The 18,476-nt window shown below is 44.5% G+C and overlaps 2 protein-coding genes across 5 annotated transcripts in view; one reads left to right on the forward strand and one right to left on the reverse strand.

Moving 5' to 3' along the window:
- The first annotated feature begins 213 nt into the window (after positions 1 to 213).
- Positions 214 to 12,196, forward strand: tex11 (testis expressed 11). Its single transcript, XM_062524323.1, has 29 exons — positions 214 to 311; positions 702 to 814; positions 929 to 1,013; positions 1,234 to 1,313; positions 1,411 to 1,491; positions 1,738 to 1,857; positions 1,997 to 2,077; positions 3,005 to 3,090; positions 3,528 to 3,585; positions 3,714 to 3,809; positions 3,912 to 3,993; positions 4,305 to 4,383; positions 5,093 to 5,244; positions 5,400 to 5,485; positions 5,580 to 5,717; positions 6,111 to 6,213; positions 7,102 to 7,226; positions 7,376 to 7,461; positions 7,961 to 8,014; positions 8,160 to 8,200; positions 8,327 to 8,398; positions 8,584 to 8,654; positions 9,469 to 9,585; positions 9,897 to 9,969; positions 10,083 to 10,232; positions 10,481 to 10,589; positions 10,712 to 10,832; positions 11,384 to 11,551; positions 11,929 to 12,196. Exons 1-29 carry the CDS (start codon positions 284 to 286, stop codon positions 11,998 to 12,000), a joined length of 2,727 nt encoding a protein of 908 aa, XP_062380307.1. The 5' UTR covers positions 214 to 283; the 3' UTR covers positions 12,001 to 12,196.
- Positions 12,197 to 12,261: 65 nt separating this feature from the next.
- Positions 12,262 to 18,476, reverse strand: part of dlg3 (discs, large homolog 3 (Drosophila)) — a 77,721-nt gene continuing 71,506 nt past the window's right edge. For all 4 annotated transcript variants that reach the window (XM_062525459.1, XM_062525462.1, XM_062525461.1 and 1 more), the window contains 7 exons: positions 17,020 to 17,061; positions 16,604 to 16,654; positions 16,383 to 16,484; positions 16,116 to 16,288; positions 15,871 to 15,980; positions 15,671 to 15,762; positions 12,262 to 15,503 (listed from right to left, as the gene is read on the reverse strand). In XM_062525459.1, coding sequence (XP_062381443.1) covers positions 15,397 to 15,503; positions 15,671 to 15,762; positions 15,871 to 15,980; positions 16,116 to 16,288; positions 16,383 to 16,484; positions 16,604 to 16,654; positions 17,020 to 17,061 — 677 coding nt within the window. In that variant the 3' untranslated portion in view covers positions 12,262 to 15,396. The remainder of the gene's footprint in view (positions 15,504 to 15,670; positions 15,763 to 15,870; positions 15,981 to 16,115; positions 16,289 to 16,382; positions 16,485 to 16,603; positions 16,655 to 17,019; positions 17,062 to 18,476) is intronic.

Consider the following 18,476-nt stretch of genomic DNA (forward strand, 5'->3'; position numbering starts at 1 on the left):
ATCCAAGGTGCATTTCAGGGTTTGTGAAACGAAATTCACATAAAATGGTTTATTATGATTTATGTTTAGGGAATAAGGCCCCGCTCTTTCGAAAAAGATGAGTAGGCTAGATAGACAGTAGATAGAATCAGGGCCACGGCAAACCTGGCACGAGCCTTGACGTTTGCTAGCCATCCCGCAGGTGTACTGTCTCGTGCACGATTGAATTAATGTTTGAGACTTCATTGTGATAAGCTGGTAATGTATCTGTATTCATAGTTTGTACAAACAATAATTTACTGACATGGAGCTCTCAGTGGCAGTTGTTAAAGGTATAGTACATCCTTAAACACTATACCATTAATACTGTTTTGTTAAATGTAGAAATTATAATTTACCTGAACTGGGTGTAACAAGTTAACTGCTAGCTGCTAACCTCAAGTTAGCTGCTAGCTGGTCCAGTGAATCCAGAGCTGTGAGGTTAACTTAGCTTGCTGATATCGCCAATTGACTGGCCTTTGCGTGGATCATATACTTCAGAAATACAAACAATAGACTACTTTAATATAGCCTCTTTAAGAGGGCAGCTAGTTTATACCGTTGTTTTTTTTTCTAGACAGAAATCAAACGGTTTCACTTAACTAGCACTAGGCTACACGTTTACAGTATGTAGTCGTTATGCTGCTATTCTTCTCATGTTCTTATGTCGTCGTTCTTCCCAGAACTCGCAGAACAACTAACCTCTAAACAAAGCCACGTTAATGTGGATGATGTCATCCAAAAGCTTTTCCAGGAGGTGTCAGGAGACAGTTCATTTGGACCACTGGATCCTCAGGTAAAATAGATCAATTACATCAAGCTGCTAAACTTTAACATAGAGAGCTAAACTTCCATTTTAGGTGTATTTCAAAGTGAAGTCAATATCCAATCCCATTGATTCATTCTGTAGATGGAGGACACAGCCATACAGCTGTGGAACTGGGCAGTGACTAAGAGAGTGGGCCCAGAAATAACTGAAGAGCAGAGGGCAAAAGGTGAGGTGTGGCCCCAGCTTTCTTTTTTCTTTTCCTCTTAAAGAATAACACTGAAGCTTTATCATGGTCAACAGGGTCCATAACACGTTTCATCCCAAATTAATAAACCACACTGAGGTTCCTTCGAATCCACATCCACTTATTTTTAACAACCATCTGAAAGATCATTAAACTGAAAACAACAAAATGGCAAAAATAACTTGAATCCTTTGTTTGCTAGTGCGTCATGTGGCGTGTAAGTTGGTGCATTCATGTGGACAGGAGAATCCATCAGAAAGCGCCATCCGCAAGCAAATCCTGGTTAGCTCACCTTGATGTCTTCTGCTGCAATGACACTCATCAAACAAGATGACTCATGCTATCTTGCCAAGTTATGATATCCTCTCATCTTCTTCAGATGACAAGCAAAACTGGCAGGACATGGCTTGACTGTAAAAAGCCCAAGTTGGCAGATGTGTTCCTCGACCTGGCTGTTAAGGTAAGCTAAGGGTAACTCTCTTATCTCTGTATTTGAACAGCAATATATCTTGTGACAGAAAACCTTAACAAAATGTTTCCATTGAGACAGGGGAACAGGATGTGTCATTGTTCTTTGCTGCAATGTCAAATTTTTCTGCAAAATATTAAAAGTGGTTCTGTTCAGAAGACTTTCAGGTTTTTTTAGTCCGCCATCGCTGTTTTCACTAATCTCGTGGCCCCTTTGGTGTGACTGTTGATTTCACAGACCCTGGAGACACTTTACAGCAGATTAATATCCCGTGGAGATGGAGCCTCAGATATCAACATGCCCAAAGCGGATGTAGAGAAGGACCTGCTGCGGGTGCTGTCTTATCAAGCTGAATCTGTAAGCCAAGTCAACACAAACAACACACCACAACACAACAAGTACAACACAATAAAACAGCACAAGGGTGAAGTCATGTCTACTGAGTGCATTTCCTCTTTGGTCGCTGTTAATCTGGATTGATTTGATCTCAATGTAGGCTATCGCTCAGGAAAGACATCAGGAGGCTGTTGCGTGTATGCAGCGCTGTAGAGAGATGCTGCAACGTCTGCCCAAAGAGGTACTTTACCCATTATCTCCAATCTCTCTGTCCACTTCATTCAAATACACACCCATATAGAAAGAGGACTCTTGCTCAATTATCAGGATGATAAATTAGATTCTATTTAACTACTGTCAATATCCTTGGGTTCTTTGAACACACGAGTTACAATCCACTACCCCATGCACACACTATCTTGTGTAAGAGAATGGATTATGATAATTGCTCATGACATACCATGTCCAATATCCTCTGATTATGAGATGAGGGCTTATGTTCTAATTGACAGTGCCCTGAGAAGAAAGGTTACAACAGGCTTAAAAAGGGCAAATTAGCAGGAGCTGGTGTGCAGTCTGTGATTCTAATCTCATACACTTTTCGTCAAATTTAGTGAATTGCTCCCCAAGATCCTGTAGCTGTTCAATCAGTGGTTGTGATGAAAACTATTTTTGAAAAATCATTATAGCCTGTAAAACTGATCCAAAAAGACCTCTGTAGCTTTTCATTTAACACTTTTAAACTAGCTTACAAGCTAGCTAACAGCTTTGTCCCACAACATTTGCCCATCTGAACTGCTTGCTGCAGAACCACCCTATTTACACACAGACAGGGACATGTGGAAATAAAGAAATAAATGAAGAAATGTGGACATACAGTTGCATACATTAAAATAACTGCAAATAAATATGTGCAGGAATTAATTAGCAGTTGTCATGACACAACTGTATTCATGTATTTACTTAGCTTATTCATGTATTATTTTATTAATCCATTCATTAATCATTAATTTAGTTCTTTATTCAAGTCCTTGTTGGTCCTTTGTATCATTCTAGATAGCACACGCATTTAAGTTCAGTAAGGTTTGTCAATGTTGATTCTCACAATGTATTACAATGTATTGCAATGATGCTTACAATGAGTAATACAATACATATTGGTTTATAGACTGGCTATCTGTCTCTGATGTGTTACAACTTTGGAGTTGACGCCTACAATCAAAGGAAATATGAGGAAAGTTCCTTTTGGTTGAGGTGAGTTTATGCTTAAGGTCAGAACAGTGCAGAGAAAACAGAAAAAACATATCTTTGTTGCCAAGCACAAAACATTTTATTGGTGTGGTATTTTCACTAGTACTTTACAGTCTAGTAATCAGCCCATTTTTCTTTGTGTCAGACAAATAGTCTGAAAACCTGTCTACCTTTGAAACACACTTCAATTAGAAATATTAACAATGTTATTAGAGGAGTCTTTATAATCAGTATTTTATTATAGCAAAAGGCCTGCTCTTTATTATTTCCTGACAAACAAAAGGCTATAAAATAAAATTGATATTTGTCCGTAGAGAGACATTTGGGTAGCTATTTCAGTTTAAGAATTATTCAAAAGTCTTGCCATGAGATGCAAACTCTGTGGGATATGATGTTTTGTTTTGTTAAAAAGTCATGATGTGTGCTATTGTGTTCTCCAGTCAGAGTTATGACATCGGTAAAATGAATGCTAAGTATTCGCCAGGATCTGAAGTGCAAGTAAGGAAAAACATTATGGTTTTTGCTTAAGTACAGTTGGGAAAACCTGGCCCATTTTGGGTGTAGTCTCAATAGCTAAGTGACCTGACAAATGATAACGTTGCAGACATTGTAAACTCTTTCAACAGGCCAAAGTCCTGAGGCTCCTTGCAACAGTGTATGTTGAGTGGGATTGTCAGCAGTTTAAGGAAAAAGCTCTGAGTGCCATCAGCTTAGCCAATAAGGTACCAGCGTTAAACATCCTCACTTCCTCCTGGGTTTTCAGTACTCTAAACTGTGTAAGACAGATGGCCTTGACGGAGGTCAACTGCTCTTGTTTGTGCTAGGATTGCAGCTATCCCTCTGGACTTTACCTGAAGATCCGCATCCTGCTGAGGAGTGCCGCTCCTGATGAGCAGGTCAGAGCCGGTGAGTCAGCACCGCCTCTCTCTCCTGACGCCAGGGGTCAGGGGTCGCCTGTTTCTGGGTATCACTGTAGAACACGCCAGGGTTGTTCTGTTTACCACTGCAGAACGTGTCAGGGTTGTTCTGTTTACCATTGTAGAACACGCCAGGGTTGTTCTGGTTACCACTGCAGAACACGTCAGAGGTGTTCTGTGTCATGCCTGGTGGGTTGTGAATCTTGTGATGTTACCTTAAGGGTTTGTGGAAATGTGAATGTTTGTTGGTTTCCTACATATCAACTAACACATTTTTTCTTTCTTTTGGGTTCCTACCAGGACTCACAGAGCTCATGGAGTCTGAGGTTACTCTTGAAGTGTGTTTAAGTGCCGTTAGACTGCTGATGGGAGAGGACAGGTACATTCTCACATACAGTATTAACAGATGATAGAGCTTGGTCACTGACGAATAAGGCTTTTAAAAATGTGTTTTCCTAATAATCTTTAAAAATGGACAGAATGCAATTATTTTAAAAGTTGGAAGACTGTTTAAACAGGTGTTTTATACATTTTGTATTTGCAATTTCACTGTATTTGCAATTGCACCATCTGCATGATTTTATACAGTGTATACAGAGAGTACTCAGATTATGTTAAGTTGCCGCTTTACCGCTTGTCCTAACAGCATGCAAGCTTGTCATGTAGCATTGAATGCTCCCTGTCCACACTGAATCTGTTAAATAGGCTGTTCTATTGCGTCATATTTGATATCCAAACCAGCAGGACAAGGCCAAAGACAAAAAGAAAAAGAACGGGCAAAAACGCCCGATTACATCCCAATTGGAACCAATGTAATCAAACTGATTTAGTCACTAACACTAGCTTGCATTACATGCAGTTAGGATACGGCGTTATGGTGAAATCATATCACTCATCGATCTGAACTCCATGCCCCATAATAACAAAGTGAATAGTATTTCAGAATTGTTTTTTGGGGGTTTGGGGGGAGGGCTGAGCACTTCCTGACTGCATTATACTGTGTTCTTACAGTGTTTTGTCATGGAGGATTAGAGCTGTATTGTGATGACAGACACATGAGTGAGCGTTTGCATTGTCTGTACCTGCAGAGAGCAGCTTGCCTTTGACTTCCTGAAGAGGGTGTGTGAGTGCTTCACGTCGTCCCCTGAGCTGGGCTCGGCCCTGGTGCTCCACATCCAGCTGCTGCTGCAGAGGGGCAAGGAGCTGCTGGGCAAGCAGAAGATTGAGGACGTCATCACAGGTGCTCACCACTCTCAGTGTGTGCTTTTACCTGGAGCTGAAACTAAGGCCCACGTGGGCTTGTTTTCCCCTGTGTGTGTGTGTGTGTGTGTGTGTGTGGAGCTCCCCCAAGTGTTTGACTGCACTAATGCTCTGTGACTGCTGACCTCTGCTCAGGTCACTACACAGGGCAGCCGCTCACGTCGCAGACTCTCACCTCCCTCCACCTGCTGCTGTGGGATCGAGCCTTCACGCACTTTGAGGTCAGCCTGATCTCTGAGAGACATCAGCTGAGGCATACTGCTCGACCTCCTCTGATACAGTATGTCCATTGGTGATCGTTTTCTTCTTCTCTAGACCAAGAACTACACAGAGGCCTTACAGTGGTATGACTACTCTCTGAGTTTCTACAAGCGGGGGCAGCTTGATCCCAATCTGGCCAAACTGCAAAGGAACCGAGCTTCCTGCTTTCTCAATCTCCAACAGCTGGAGAAGGTTAGGCATTTTTAGTCCCAATACTGATAACAATACCTACACTTTGGGTATTGGCCAATTCTGAGTACCGATCCATGTTTTAGTAGTATAAATCAATATGTTGCCGCCACTATCAATGGTACTCAAAATGTCTAAAAACTCAAATGCTGAAAATGTCTAAAAACCATGTGAGTATAGAGTAACTAAGATCGTCACCACAACAACCACCACTGGATGTTAGAGGAAAACATCCTCATAATTGACAGTATATATGGTAATTATAGAATAAGATTGAATACCTCCTGAAATCTTACACTGAGCTACAGTACAATATGTCCACACCATCTCCTGGATTTGATTTGCTCACTTTTGGCTGTAGTGAGTCGGCTGCTGTAAACCTATTTTCTTGATCAGGCGAAAGAGGCGGCAACAGAGGCTACCAGATGTGACCCAAACAGCATCTTCAGCCACTTCAGCATTTACAAGATCGCCATTCTGGAGAACAATGTGGATCAAGGTAGAAACAGTGCCTTTCACCCCACCTTACTCCACAGGCAGAAATGCTTTACAGTAATAAAGAGATCTGTCTTTGTCTCTGTCTTAATGTTAATAAGGGAACTCTGTCATCATATGCCGTTTCTGGTATTCAGTAGGAAAACATTTGAATTGAATGGCTAACATAAGGTAACTACATCTGACTGGTCTTCAGGGAATAGCAACATTGTTACACTCCCACTCTAACGTGACCCCCAACTGCTTTCATTTGATTAACAGGCTACATGGCGATTACTGTAATCACATTGAAGAGGCTTCATTGTATCACATTTTGTTTTCAGTTGTCAAAAGTGGTGGGGACAAAATGAGTGATGTCATAATCTGCAGCTACACTGACGCCATGTCAACTCCTCTCCATAGCTGTCAATGTCAATGTACCTCCTGTTGTTTGCATTTCCAAAGCCTGCACGTCACGTTAGGTTGTACTGTTTGCTCACACCCCCTGGCTCCTCAGAATGACGACTTTTATGTAAACACACACACCGGGGCAGTAGTACGTCACCTCTCTTTTAGACATAAATACATCTCTCCCCGTGAATATTGTTACATTATTTTTAGAATATATTGATTTCTATTTAAAACAACGTATGTCTGTAAATGGCTATTCATTTATCTGTGTGTGTGTGTGTGTGTGTGTGTGTGTGGTGTATGTTATGTGTGTGTGTGTGTGTGTGTGTGTGTGTGTGTGTGTGTGTGTGTGTGTGTGTGTGTGTGTGTGTGTGTGTGTGTGTGTGTGTGTGTGTGTGTGTGTGTGTGTGTGTGTGTGTGTGTGTGTGTGTGTGTGTGTGTGGTGTGTGTTATGTGTGTGTGTGTGTGTGTGTGTGTGTGTGTGTGTGTGTGTGTGTGTCAGCCACCCAGGCGGTGAAGGAGATAGCGCTGCTGGCCCAGGCCCCTGTGAGCAGTGAGGAGCGGGTGCTGCTGAAGGAGAACGCTGCTGCCACCCTGCTCAGCCTGGCGGCTCAGATGGCCCTGGAGGTGAGGCAGTGTGTGTGGGGCGTGGGCCCTCCTCTCGGCCCATGACCGTGTGCTGTGCTGGGCTGCAGTCCTGGCCTGGCTGTGCTGCTCTGCTGTGTGAGTGTGTGTGTGTGTGTGTGGGTGAGCGCTGCTGTCTGTGTCTCTTCCAGAACGAGCAGCAGGAAACGGCCATGAAGGCCCTGGAGAGTCTGTGTGAACACTCACAGGATGCAACGCAAGTGCTCACTGCCCTGAGGTCAGTCGCACATAGACACAAACACTGACACTTCCACTCTGTCGTCGCTCTCCGCTTCCCCTCCCTGTGTTTCTCACACACGCACGCACACTCACACTCACACTCACACTCACACACACACACACACACACACACACACACACACACACACACACACACAGAGAGACACACGCACACACACACATACACACACACAGAGACACACACACAGACACACACACACACACACACACACACAGACACACAGACACACACACACACACACACACACACAAACACACACACACACACACACACACACACACACACACACAGAGACACACGCACACATGCACACCCACACGTACGTAGTGATGCACACACTTTTCACACTTCCCCGTAAGCAAAAGGCTTTTTTCACACGTATGGTCCAGTGTAGCAGTAGGAGTCCTACACGGCTCATCCAGTAGAGTAGAATTAGCATGTTATGTCATCTTTGGTTTGAATTCCATTTGTGCAGGTGTTTAGTCAGACTTGTGCTGTCAACAATGGAGAACACCACTGAGGACAGAAGGTCTGGATACCATTTTGTCCAAATATTCTCATTAGAGGAGTTTTTACAAATGGGACAGTCTTTTAAAGTGTTATTATCATACATTTGTGTTGGAAATGCATGTCATTTGGTTACCGTTCTCTTATATTTGCTGATGTATTTACAGGAATGGCAGCTTGGATATGCTGCTGTCCTATCTGAAAATGGGTGAGTGTGACACTTAGCGGAACAATTCTCTGTGCCTGTTGACCTGTGGGCTGCAGTGCTGTTGTTAATGTGATGTGTGGCTCAGTGAGTGGCTGTGTGGGTAAGTTGTGCGTGTGTCCTGTGCAGCCCAGCAGAGAGTGTCCACGCTGATGACGGGGACGCAGCGCTCAGACCAGGCCCACTGGTTCAGGAGGATCGGTACAGAGCCCCACCTGCCGCCCACCCACTGCTGCATCCTGTTTGTCCACCTCACACACATCCTCACTTCTGTTAGTCACACAGCGGAGGTGTTGCCCTCTGTAGGAGCTGGTGGGAATTGGGAACAGTAAGAAATGGGCCCTCTGTGGAACGGAGCCTTATGTGTCTCTGTCTGTGTGTTCCAGCCTGGAACTGTGCACTGCAGTGTGAGAGCGCTCCAATCAGGATGAAGGATTTCTTTGCGATGTCTTATCAGGCAAGAGATGTCATACACTCTAATAGGTGTTAGTGAGATTTGGTGTCAGTTTAGATGGTCTTACTCTGTAGTATCAGCTATAGTGACATAAATGATTTGAATGAAAAGACTCGGGGTTAGTAACACAGTGTAAGACTTCTTACTTGAAGTGTTGATTGAGCGCTCCAATCAGGATGAAGGAATTCTTAGCGATGTCTTCTCAGGCAAGAGATGTCACTCTAATACTTGCCTGCTTGCTCTAATAGGTGTAGAGTGTATGTTCTTACTACTGTATGTGCTATCAGCTATGGTGACATAAATTATCTGTTTTTACACCTCTTGTGTCAAGACAATGGGTTAGTAACACAAATGTAAGACAAGCAGGGTTCATACACATTTCCACCAGAGAATTTCCATGACTTTTCCATGATTTTTTCACAAATTTCCATGACCTTCTATTTCTCAAAACCTCACATCAACTAGTGCTACATTAATAATAGATATGACGCGTGAGATAACGGGATGGTTACCTAGAAGGAATGCTCTCAAAACGTAAAAATTTGCCAATCGGTTGTGACCCAAGTGAGAGACATGACCTGCCCAAATGAGATATGTTTCTGAGTTGAATTGGATGAAGCAAATTTCCATGAATTTTCCAAAACTTTTGGGGTGTTTTTTGTTTTCCAAAACCTTTCCAGGCCTGGAAATTGGCATTTTCAAATTCCATAACTTTTCCAGGTTTTTTAAAAACGTATGAACCCTGTGTTGATTTTTCTTTGGTGTGTGTTTGCCCCTTCTTTTATCTGGATGTGACTGTAGTGTGTTTGTGTCCCAGCTGTCGCTGCTGTGTCCCGTGGAGAAAGGCGTGCTGATGGCTCAGAAGACCTGCCTGCTGATGGCCGCCGCTGCTGCTCTGGAGCTGTGCAGAAGCACCCCCCACTCCCCACAGCAGGTCTCAGCTCAGCACCGCACTGCTCACCAGCACACACGCTCACACACAAGTATAGCAGTAGCTCACCATTCCAAATGGCTAGATCAAGACTCTGACCTGTAGTTTCACAGTTCTGCGGGCTGTAAGAACTTAAAACATTTAGTTAATTCATTCTATTGTTTTCTGATGTAGTTGTCAAACAGGTCATTGTCAAACCAAGCTTCTGGCTTTATAGAAATTGTATTTTTTTTGCATTTGCATTTTCCTTCATTACCTGAATTGTGTGGCCACAAGGGGTCGCTAATTCCCTCCATCTCCTCGTTGTATCACAGCCTGAGCTGCTGGCTGAGGTCCTAGAGCACATTCAGATCTGCTGGAACGTGTGGAACACACTCAAAACATCAGGTGTGTGCTCCGTCCTCAGTCTTTCCCTCTGTAATGATGAGCTGTACTCCAGGGCAGTTGTCTTTCTCAGGCGCACCACTGCCACTGGACACCGTGCTGCTTTGTCCCTGCAGGAGATTTCTCCAAGGACCCAACGGAGGCGCTGCTTCTCCTGTATGAGTTTGAAGCTCGCGCAAAGTTGAACGACCCCAAGCTCGACACGGTGCTGGAATCTGTGCTTGAGCTTGAGAATGTTGACTCAAAAATCCTTGAGACCGTCGCTGGTGAGCTATACATCTAAATACCTGTACATACAGTATATACAGAATATAAAAAGAACATTTCTTGTTTTCCCCGTTTGTGTGCACTGCTAGCTTATTGCGTAAGCAGTTTGAAATATATAAACTATCTACACGCAACCATGTGACAAAGCCCTGCAGTAGAATCAGTAGAAGGCAGTGGAGCTGTTTCTGCAGGGCCCCTGTAAAGCGCCTGAGGGCTCAGTGTCTGATGGCAGCTTTGATATGTGCAGCTCTGGCCATGGAACCGCCGGCACACTTCCCCGTCCTGTGCAAGAAGGCCCTGCGCAACGCCCTCTCTCTCCACAGGAGGCAGCCACGGGCAGACCTGGCACGCTGCAGGTCAGCACCAGAGCCACAGGGTTCACAGGCCTTTTCAGTCGAAATGCCATGCTTGATGTCCATAAGCAGTCGGAGTGCTTTTAATATGTGTGTGTGTGTGTGTGTGTGTGTGTGTGCTGCAGTCAGTGTATCCACAGCCTGATCGAACTGTCGCTGCCGCGTGGGGTGTGTGAGGTGGAGGCCCGTGTGCTGGAGGAGGTCTGGGGCTACTACGAGGAAGCCCAGGCCATCATCAACAGCGCTGTGAGTCACATGACCACAAGACATCGCCAATCAACTCTGTGCCTGTGCTCCTATGAAAGGATTTCCTTGCTGTGTCAATGGGGCCTTCAGTAGTCTTGCAGTTAGCAGATGCTCCATTCACCAGCCTCTTCCTGCCAATTTGGATGCTAATTTCAATCAGTTGTGTGTTGGTGTGACTCCCATTCATTTTTTCGCCAGTCTGGAGCTGCAGAGGATATCAGTTGAACTCTGGGGCTGTACAGGGATCTGATGTTCTCGGTGCTGGCAGGCTGCGTAGAGGAAGATGTACAGCTCTGGCTTTATGTCATCATTAGTATAGGACTGTATTTCTCACAGATGAGCATGAAACATGATCACAGTGCTTTAGTGCCGCACAGACTGATTCACTCTATCAGGTTACTTAGGTTTTATAGTCAAAGGATTTGGAGGGGGTCATAAACCTGTCTTGTTATTCTCAGCACGTAATTCCAGAGTCTTATGCTCTGTCACTTGCCCCTGTCTCTGCCTCTCTCCTCATCTGGATCCTCTCTCTCTCCCGGTGCCTGGGCCAGCCGGAGGACTCGACGGAGTTGGAGGTGCTGTGGCTGCTGACGCGGGCCTGGAACACGGGCATCCTGCTGTACAGCCTGGCCCAGTACCCCGAGGCCGAGAAGTGGTGCGGTCTGGGGATGAGTTTCCTGCGCCACCTGGGCTCCCTGCAGGAGAGCTATCAGACGCAGGTAAGAGCAGCAGCGGGGGAGAGGCTGCTGTGCTCTCAGCCAGGGAGCACACACGGCAGCGGTAAACAAAAATAGCTCCGATACCTGACTGCAGGCTATGTGCTTCAGCTGGAGCTCTGCCCCTCCACACTCGGCGAGTGCAGCTCTGCTCCGCTTTCAGCCTGCTGTCAGATGTTGGTCCTTTCTTTTGTTGCTTCTGTGTGTCTGCTTGGTTTTTTTTTCGTCCTGCATCCCGGTAATTTTTGACAGGACGTCATGTCTCCGGTCAATTGCAGTTATCTGAATGGCCACAATGAGGTCTGCTTTGCTGAAATGCTGCCATTATGACATCTTTCACACCTATATGAAAATATGAGTGTACATGTTGTGTTCTGCAGATGTCTGGCCTGTACAGTGAGGTGCTAGAGCGGCTGGATAAAGCCAAGAGAAACCTCAACATGGAGGAGTGAGCCTGCGGGAAGAGCTGTGCTAATGTAATTGTATTTATTTATTTATTCATTTATTGTGTGCATGTAAAGTGCTGTACAGAGTAATATGTTTAAATGTTTTGATAGTTAAGTTTTGTATTGATGGGATCGGCCCTTAATTTAAACCGATATTTTACACACCACAAGATTTCAACTGAATACATTGGTAAGAGCTTAATAAATGTCAATATAATACATAATTTGGTCTTCTCTGTAGACAAATAACACACATTGAACTCATAACAGAGTCACATATTTTATTATTTTCAAACAAATAAAACTTTTGTCCAGTCAAAAAAAAAAAATCCCAAAGAAAAGTAGCAGGACTGTATTCCCTCCAGACCAGGATAGAAAAAACTGGTGTGCCTTTAACGTCCTGATAGGTTTTTACCACCTGCAGTCATGGGGAGGAAACCACTGTACAATCAAAGGGTTCATATTTGCAAGCACTTACTGCACATGTGCGGTCACGTCAATGACTCGTTGCCTCCCAAAAAGGACCATCCAGAAGCCCTCCCACCCATCCTTAAATAATTTGATTTCATCAGACCTTCTCTGGGGCAGGGACTGACCCTCGCCAGGCCACACATACCCATTCAATCTCAGGATACAGCAACCGCATTCGAAAGATTACAATGGATTAAAGTTCTTTGGGCTTTTACTGATATGGCTGACTGACACCAGACACTTTTAACAGTCAGCTGTTTCCTCTGCACACCAGAGGACCATTTCTAAGCTAAATGAAAAAGAGTAATTCTCCTTCCTGTGTTTGTTTACAGTGTATCATTCTACAGGCTGCTGTCTTGTTTCTCTGTATTTACTTTAAATTGTTTGTCATCTATACACTCAGACAAATTCCACAAGAAATCACAAATAGACAGGCCCAAGTTTAGGGTTATCAGTTCCCCACCGACTAGAAAATGTGTTCCAATAGGCAGCTGAATATTTTAATCTATAGAGAAATATCAACAATATTACGGCACATTTGTATGGAAATTAATCTCAGAATAATCCAACATTTGATTTACCTGACATTTTGTGAGCTATAAAACAGAATGTTTGTCCCAGTTGTTTCACACATGCATGAAGCACAAGTGAGGGGGATATTTACATTTTGCAGCTACCACACCCTTTGAAACAGTCTGTAAGCAATTTATTTTATAATGGCTCTGTTCCCTTCAAATTGAATTCCCTGAACTCTGGTTTTGACACAGGTATGACAGCTGGTTTACCGCTGGTGCCTGGGCATGGGGGGGGGTGGGGACGACACCTGTTGCGGCAGCGCTTGCAGGAACAGGTGCCTGGGGTTCAAAGGTCACGGCCACATCAGCTCCCCCTGGAGGTGCCCTGTCGGCGCTAGCCTTCCGTGTCCCGTCTCCAACGTCAAAAAGATACAAAAAGAAAATCATAGGATGACCAGCGAAAGGGCTCAGTGCTTCCTCTAGCAAGCCAGTCGCCCCCTCACACGCATGTAGGCTGGTAGGCCTGCACGAGCACCAGCCTGCTGCATCAGGGGCGTCTCGCTCCTCTTCTGATGGCGCTTCAGATGATAGCTTCCCAAGTTAGCATGAAGATGCAGTTCATGCTGTAGGTTGTTTAAAATCAAACAAAATAGACACGAAGAATTAAAATACCAATTGGCTGATAAGACAGCAACTTATCTCCTCAATGAAAATGCCCTTGCTGAAAAGATTCCATAATAGCTTCACAATGAAGGTCATGAGAATGGATTCCTCTCTGGCCCTATGATTCTGTCCCCCTAGATTACTGGGAATCGGTGTCTGTGCATCAGGTTCACAAGCAAGTCGAGCTCATCCCTCCCACCCCTCCCCCAGCACAAGGCTCAACACAGTGGAGTAACAACTGCCCAGGAACAAAGTCAAAAGGATATAAAACATCATCATTTGTAATTATACAGAACAAATAGATTTAATTAAAACTTTGTCAGTTAGGGGAGGGGAAAATAGTCCAGATCACGCTATATTGACTTTAATTAATCAGAGGAACATCCAATACAATTATCTTGATCTACCCGTTTTCAGGCCGCCCTGTCAGGCAGCGTACAGGACAGTACCATGTCACCTCTCAGTCTGAAGGGAGTTGTCTGTGAGGGCAGAGGAAGTGCAAATGGGCTTTCTGCTGCTCAAGATTGGGGTGAGGGAGCTTTGGCTGCCAAAATCAGAATTCATCTCAGTCGTTTTAAGACAAAAAGGATAAACACTGAAGGTAAAAACAACTTCACAAAGGTAAGACACTTGGTCCTATCAGTCGCAGCCTCAGGTTAGACCTCCTGTTGTATGGAGGGAAAACCTTTAAGCACGCACTGGTTCTTTTGATTGGTTCTAATAATTTCATAGCTTCCCCCATGGTGAACAGACAAGCAATTTGACATAATTGTATCATAAGGCAGTTTGGTGTTTTGCAGAGAGCCCAGTTACACCTCTCTACCCCCATCCATTTTACAGAGCAGCTAAAAACCACAAGAAAAAAAAAGAAAAAAAAACACTAAAACCAAGGACAAAGAAATGTAATCTAACAGCCCTCCAAGTAGACAATTCTAGTGATGTGTAAAATGTGTACCGTAGTATTTAATATGTAGTAAAATCTCTCCATAGGATTTGTATTTACCTTGTGATTTCAGAAATACAAATGATTCATACCCCTTCCTCCATTTGTTCTGCCTCCCAAAGATGTCTTTATTGACTGCTTTCACAACAACTGGCAGCCAATCAACAGCAAGCTGGTTTGTGTTTCCCGAAGAGAACCAGTTTGTAGGTTTTCTCCACGCCGATTTCATCCCTAGTATAAACACGAGCAATGATTCTGCAAGTATGACCATCAGTAGGCTTCATCTTTACTCAGTCCTCGTAGAAAACCTCATTGCTCTTTGCTCAGTATAGTCTGTCTTTTTAATGATGATTGGATGAACATCTCAGAGGTCCAGCTTTATAACGATTTGTCTCAATTCACCCAGACTTTTGCAAAAAAAAAAAGGAAAAAAGAAAAAAAAAAAGGAAAGGAAAAAAAAATCCCACTTGCAAGCCAGCATCTTAAGACATTCTTCCTTCGTCCATCCATTTTCACCAAGGATTTTGTTCATTTTTTCCCTTTTTTGTTTACATGACAAAAAAACTCATTTGGAACCGCATTTCCAGTCTTGAATGGAATTGCTGAGAAACTCATGCAGGGGATGTGCACAGTCACAGTAATGGTGATAAGACTTCTTTTTTCATTTGAGAGTAACATAATGATGACACTAAAATTTGATATGAAACATATCTGTAAAAAGGGGAAGGGCGGGGTCTCTTTGAGTGGGAAAGGGGCGGGGGTGGCAGGGGTCTCCGCACGCACGCGCGCACAGAGAGTGGAGCTGGCAGCTCAGAGCTTTTCAGAAGAGGGGATCCAGATGTAGGGCCCCGACTGCTCCTCGATGATCAGCTTGATTTTATTGTAGATCTCCTCTAGTGAGTCACCCTGGACTATGGCTACAGACGACAAGGGGGGGAGGGAGGGAGAGAGAGAGACAGAGCTCAGACTTCTTTGTTCAACTACTTCCAGTTATGCATATGTTAAAATGAACAATTTAGCATCCCAAGTGGATGAACCAAAGGCCAATAAATCATTTCTCAAAATAGCAATAAAAATGTGCTACCTGTGAAGAATTCTCCAAATTCTTGTTCAAGCTTCATTGCCTTGTCGAAGACTTTATTGGCTTGCTCGTATGTCTGCCGTTTATTCATTTCCCTTTAAGACAAAGACAATAGTAAATGCAACTTCCAAATGTCTGAACAGGACCACATCCAAGGGCCACATACAACAATGTAACACCTTGCACCATGCAAACATACTTACATAAGAGCTTCAATGGATTTTGGCTTAATGAAGATGGAAATTGGGTGAAGTTGTGCTTGTTGCAGTCGTTTAATGGCATTCCCAGACACATCCAGGATACAGTGTTTCCCCTGCAAAAAAGGAGGACAAATATGTTCAACTTCACTTCAGTCATTCGTATGTTGAAGTACAGGAACACACCGTGCCATTTCAGTCGTAATGAAGCTGTATACCTGTAGTTTACGTTTGGTTAATGTAATACTCACTCTTTCGGCCACAGTTCGGACAGACAGGACGCTGGTCCCGTAGAGGTTCTCGTTGAACTGGCCCGCCTCAATGAACTTGTTGTCCTGGATGTCCTTCTCCATCTGCTCGCGCGAGCCCACAAAGTGGTAGTCCTGCCCGTCCATCTCGTTCTCTCGCCTGGGGCGAGTGGTGTCTGTGCCAACAGAGGGCCACGCCATCAGTACACAGTCAAGTGTAGACAGCACATCACAACACACTAAAACTGCAGAGTGGCAAAGCTCACTTACGTGGAACACATGAGCCAAACTTATGTGGGAACTCCGAGATCAGGTCATCGTTTACTCGGTCCTTCATAGGGCCCAGGATGATCACAGGCCGTGTGTAATGAACTACAGGCAGGAAAAAACAGCCATCAGAGACTCACATACACGTTTCACACACACACAGCAGGAGCAATCAAGCCCTGTTACAACAAATGTACACCTTTGATTATGGAAAGGACACTTACTCTCCTGTCGAATCACTGGCTCATAGGACAAAATTGTATCCTCTTGCCCCTCTGAAAATGTGAAACAGACAGGAACTTTAGCAGGAGGAGATGGATTTATGAAGAGCACTTCAGGAGTTTCCATACCATTAGACATGGCTGATCAAAGTGTGCCCATTAGAGGCTTTTAGTCCTCTTCAAACACACCTAACTTCACAATTACCGCACAGAAGAGACAAATACAGATTTATGCATGGGCATGAGGCCAGAAAAATGGAAGCTTTCATCACCACTGATGACTAAATTGAAACAAATAGGGTCAGTGCTAAATATAGACATTAAGCAATAGCTGCCACATCCATTTTAATTAATGTGGCATGTGTGCGAGAGACAGAACCATAGAGAAGTCAGAACCATAGGCAACAGAAGACACTTACTTGAACTGCTTTCACTGTCACTTGTGTTAGAAGTCAAGCATTCTGTGAAGAGAGACATGGGTTAGATTACCGTTCAGAAAATCTCAATGCTTTCAGAACACAGGGAATTCATCCCTTAACCGAGGCATGCTGTGTAAGACTTGAAATCCACCCCTACCCCGTTAAATTTAGTCAAAGAAAAAGAGAATTGAGAAGCAGAAGAGAAAGAAAACAAACGTGCGTGGAGTGCACCACAGCTTCCTTTATGAGGAAGCGGTAGGAAGTGGCAGTAATAGGAAATTAAGTGTTTCCTTTTACAGTCTCCCAAGTGGCCATCCATACCCTGGCCAGAGTTTCCTATGGCCAGCTGTGTGACAGCTGATAGCGATACTGTCACTCCCGCCAAAGAAAACACTGGTGTTTAGACTGCAGCCAGAATCAAGCGGCTCAGCTCCCATCTCTTTGATATGGAGGCACTGCCATGTGCTAGATGTTGGGTTTTTTTTCACACTGCAAACAGCCGCGTCTGTCACCTCAAGACAGCTTAGATCTTTGATATCCGTGTGGTCACCTACATCCTTGTGTGTTTGACATCATTTTGTCAGGTCGTGGGCACCGAGACCTGACTGATCTTTTGCTCAGTGTGTGTGTTTGTGTTTGAGTTTATGTGCGCGGGTATGTGCGTTTGTGTGGGTGTATGTTTGTGTAATACAACATCAGTACACTACAACAGGACACTGTGGCTGTGAGCTCAGGGGACAGCTGCTTGACAAATATAACCACACACTTACTCAAACTCTTTGATCCATAAAAGTCATCGCTTAACCCTGGGAAGTCCTGAGTGTCCCGAAAGGTGAGAGCAGAAACAAAAAGAAGAGAGCAGAGACAGGAGGAAGAGGAAGAACAACGAGAGAGAAGAAGAAGAAGAAGAAGAAGAGGAAGAAGAAGAAGAAAAGAGGTTAGTGAGAGACTGAGAGGAGGGATGCAGAGCTCGCTAGGGGAAGGAAGGAAACTAACACTCAGACGCTGTTCCACAACCTGATCTCGTCTGTGAAAACAGAGCAGGTGAAGTTGGGGTGGGCCAAGCTCTTGGTTAGTTTTTCAGTAGCAATGCATCAGGGCACCCAGGACAGCCATTAGTTACTGATGAGTGCTGTCAAGGGTCACACCAGCGAGCACCGGCCAGTCGGAGTCAAATGACCAGCAGCTCCACCAGGCTAACAGACTCCAGAGAACAACAGCGTTCCAGTGTGAGTGCAACTCCCATCCCGCAAGCTATGCACACGTGAAGACCGACCCAAAGAGGACAGAGAGCGGCGAGGCGTCAGGCGTCCAGCCTCCAGCCAGCCCCTGTGGTCTTTGAGAGGGACACGTGCTGACGGACTGGGGTAAGGTGGGGGGTTGACCATGGTACAAAGTCTGTCCCTGAGGTCAACCACACAGCGAGAGGGTGAAACAGATGAAGCATGAGAGAGAGT

This window comes from Sardina pilchardus, chromosome 21, assembly GCF_963854185.1.
Source record: "Sardina pilchardus chromosome 21, fSarPil1.1, whole genome shotgun sequence".
Classification (NCBI taxonomy): domain Eukaryota; kingdom Metazoa; phylum Chordata; class Actinopteri; order Clupeiformes; family Clupeidae; genus Sardina; species Sardina pilchardus.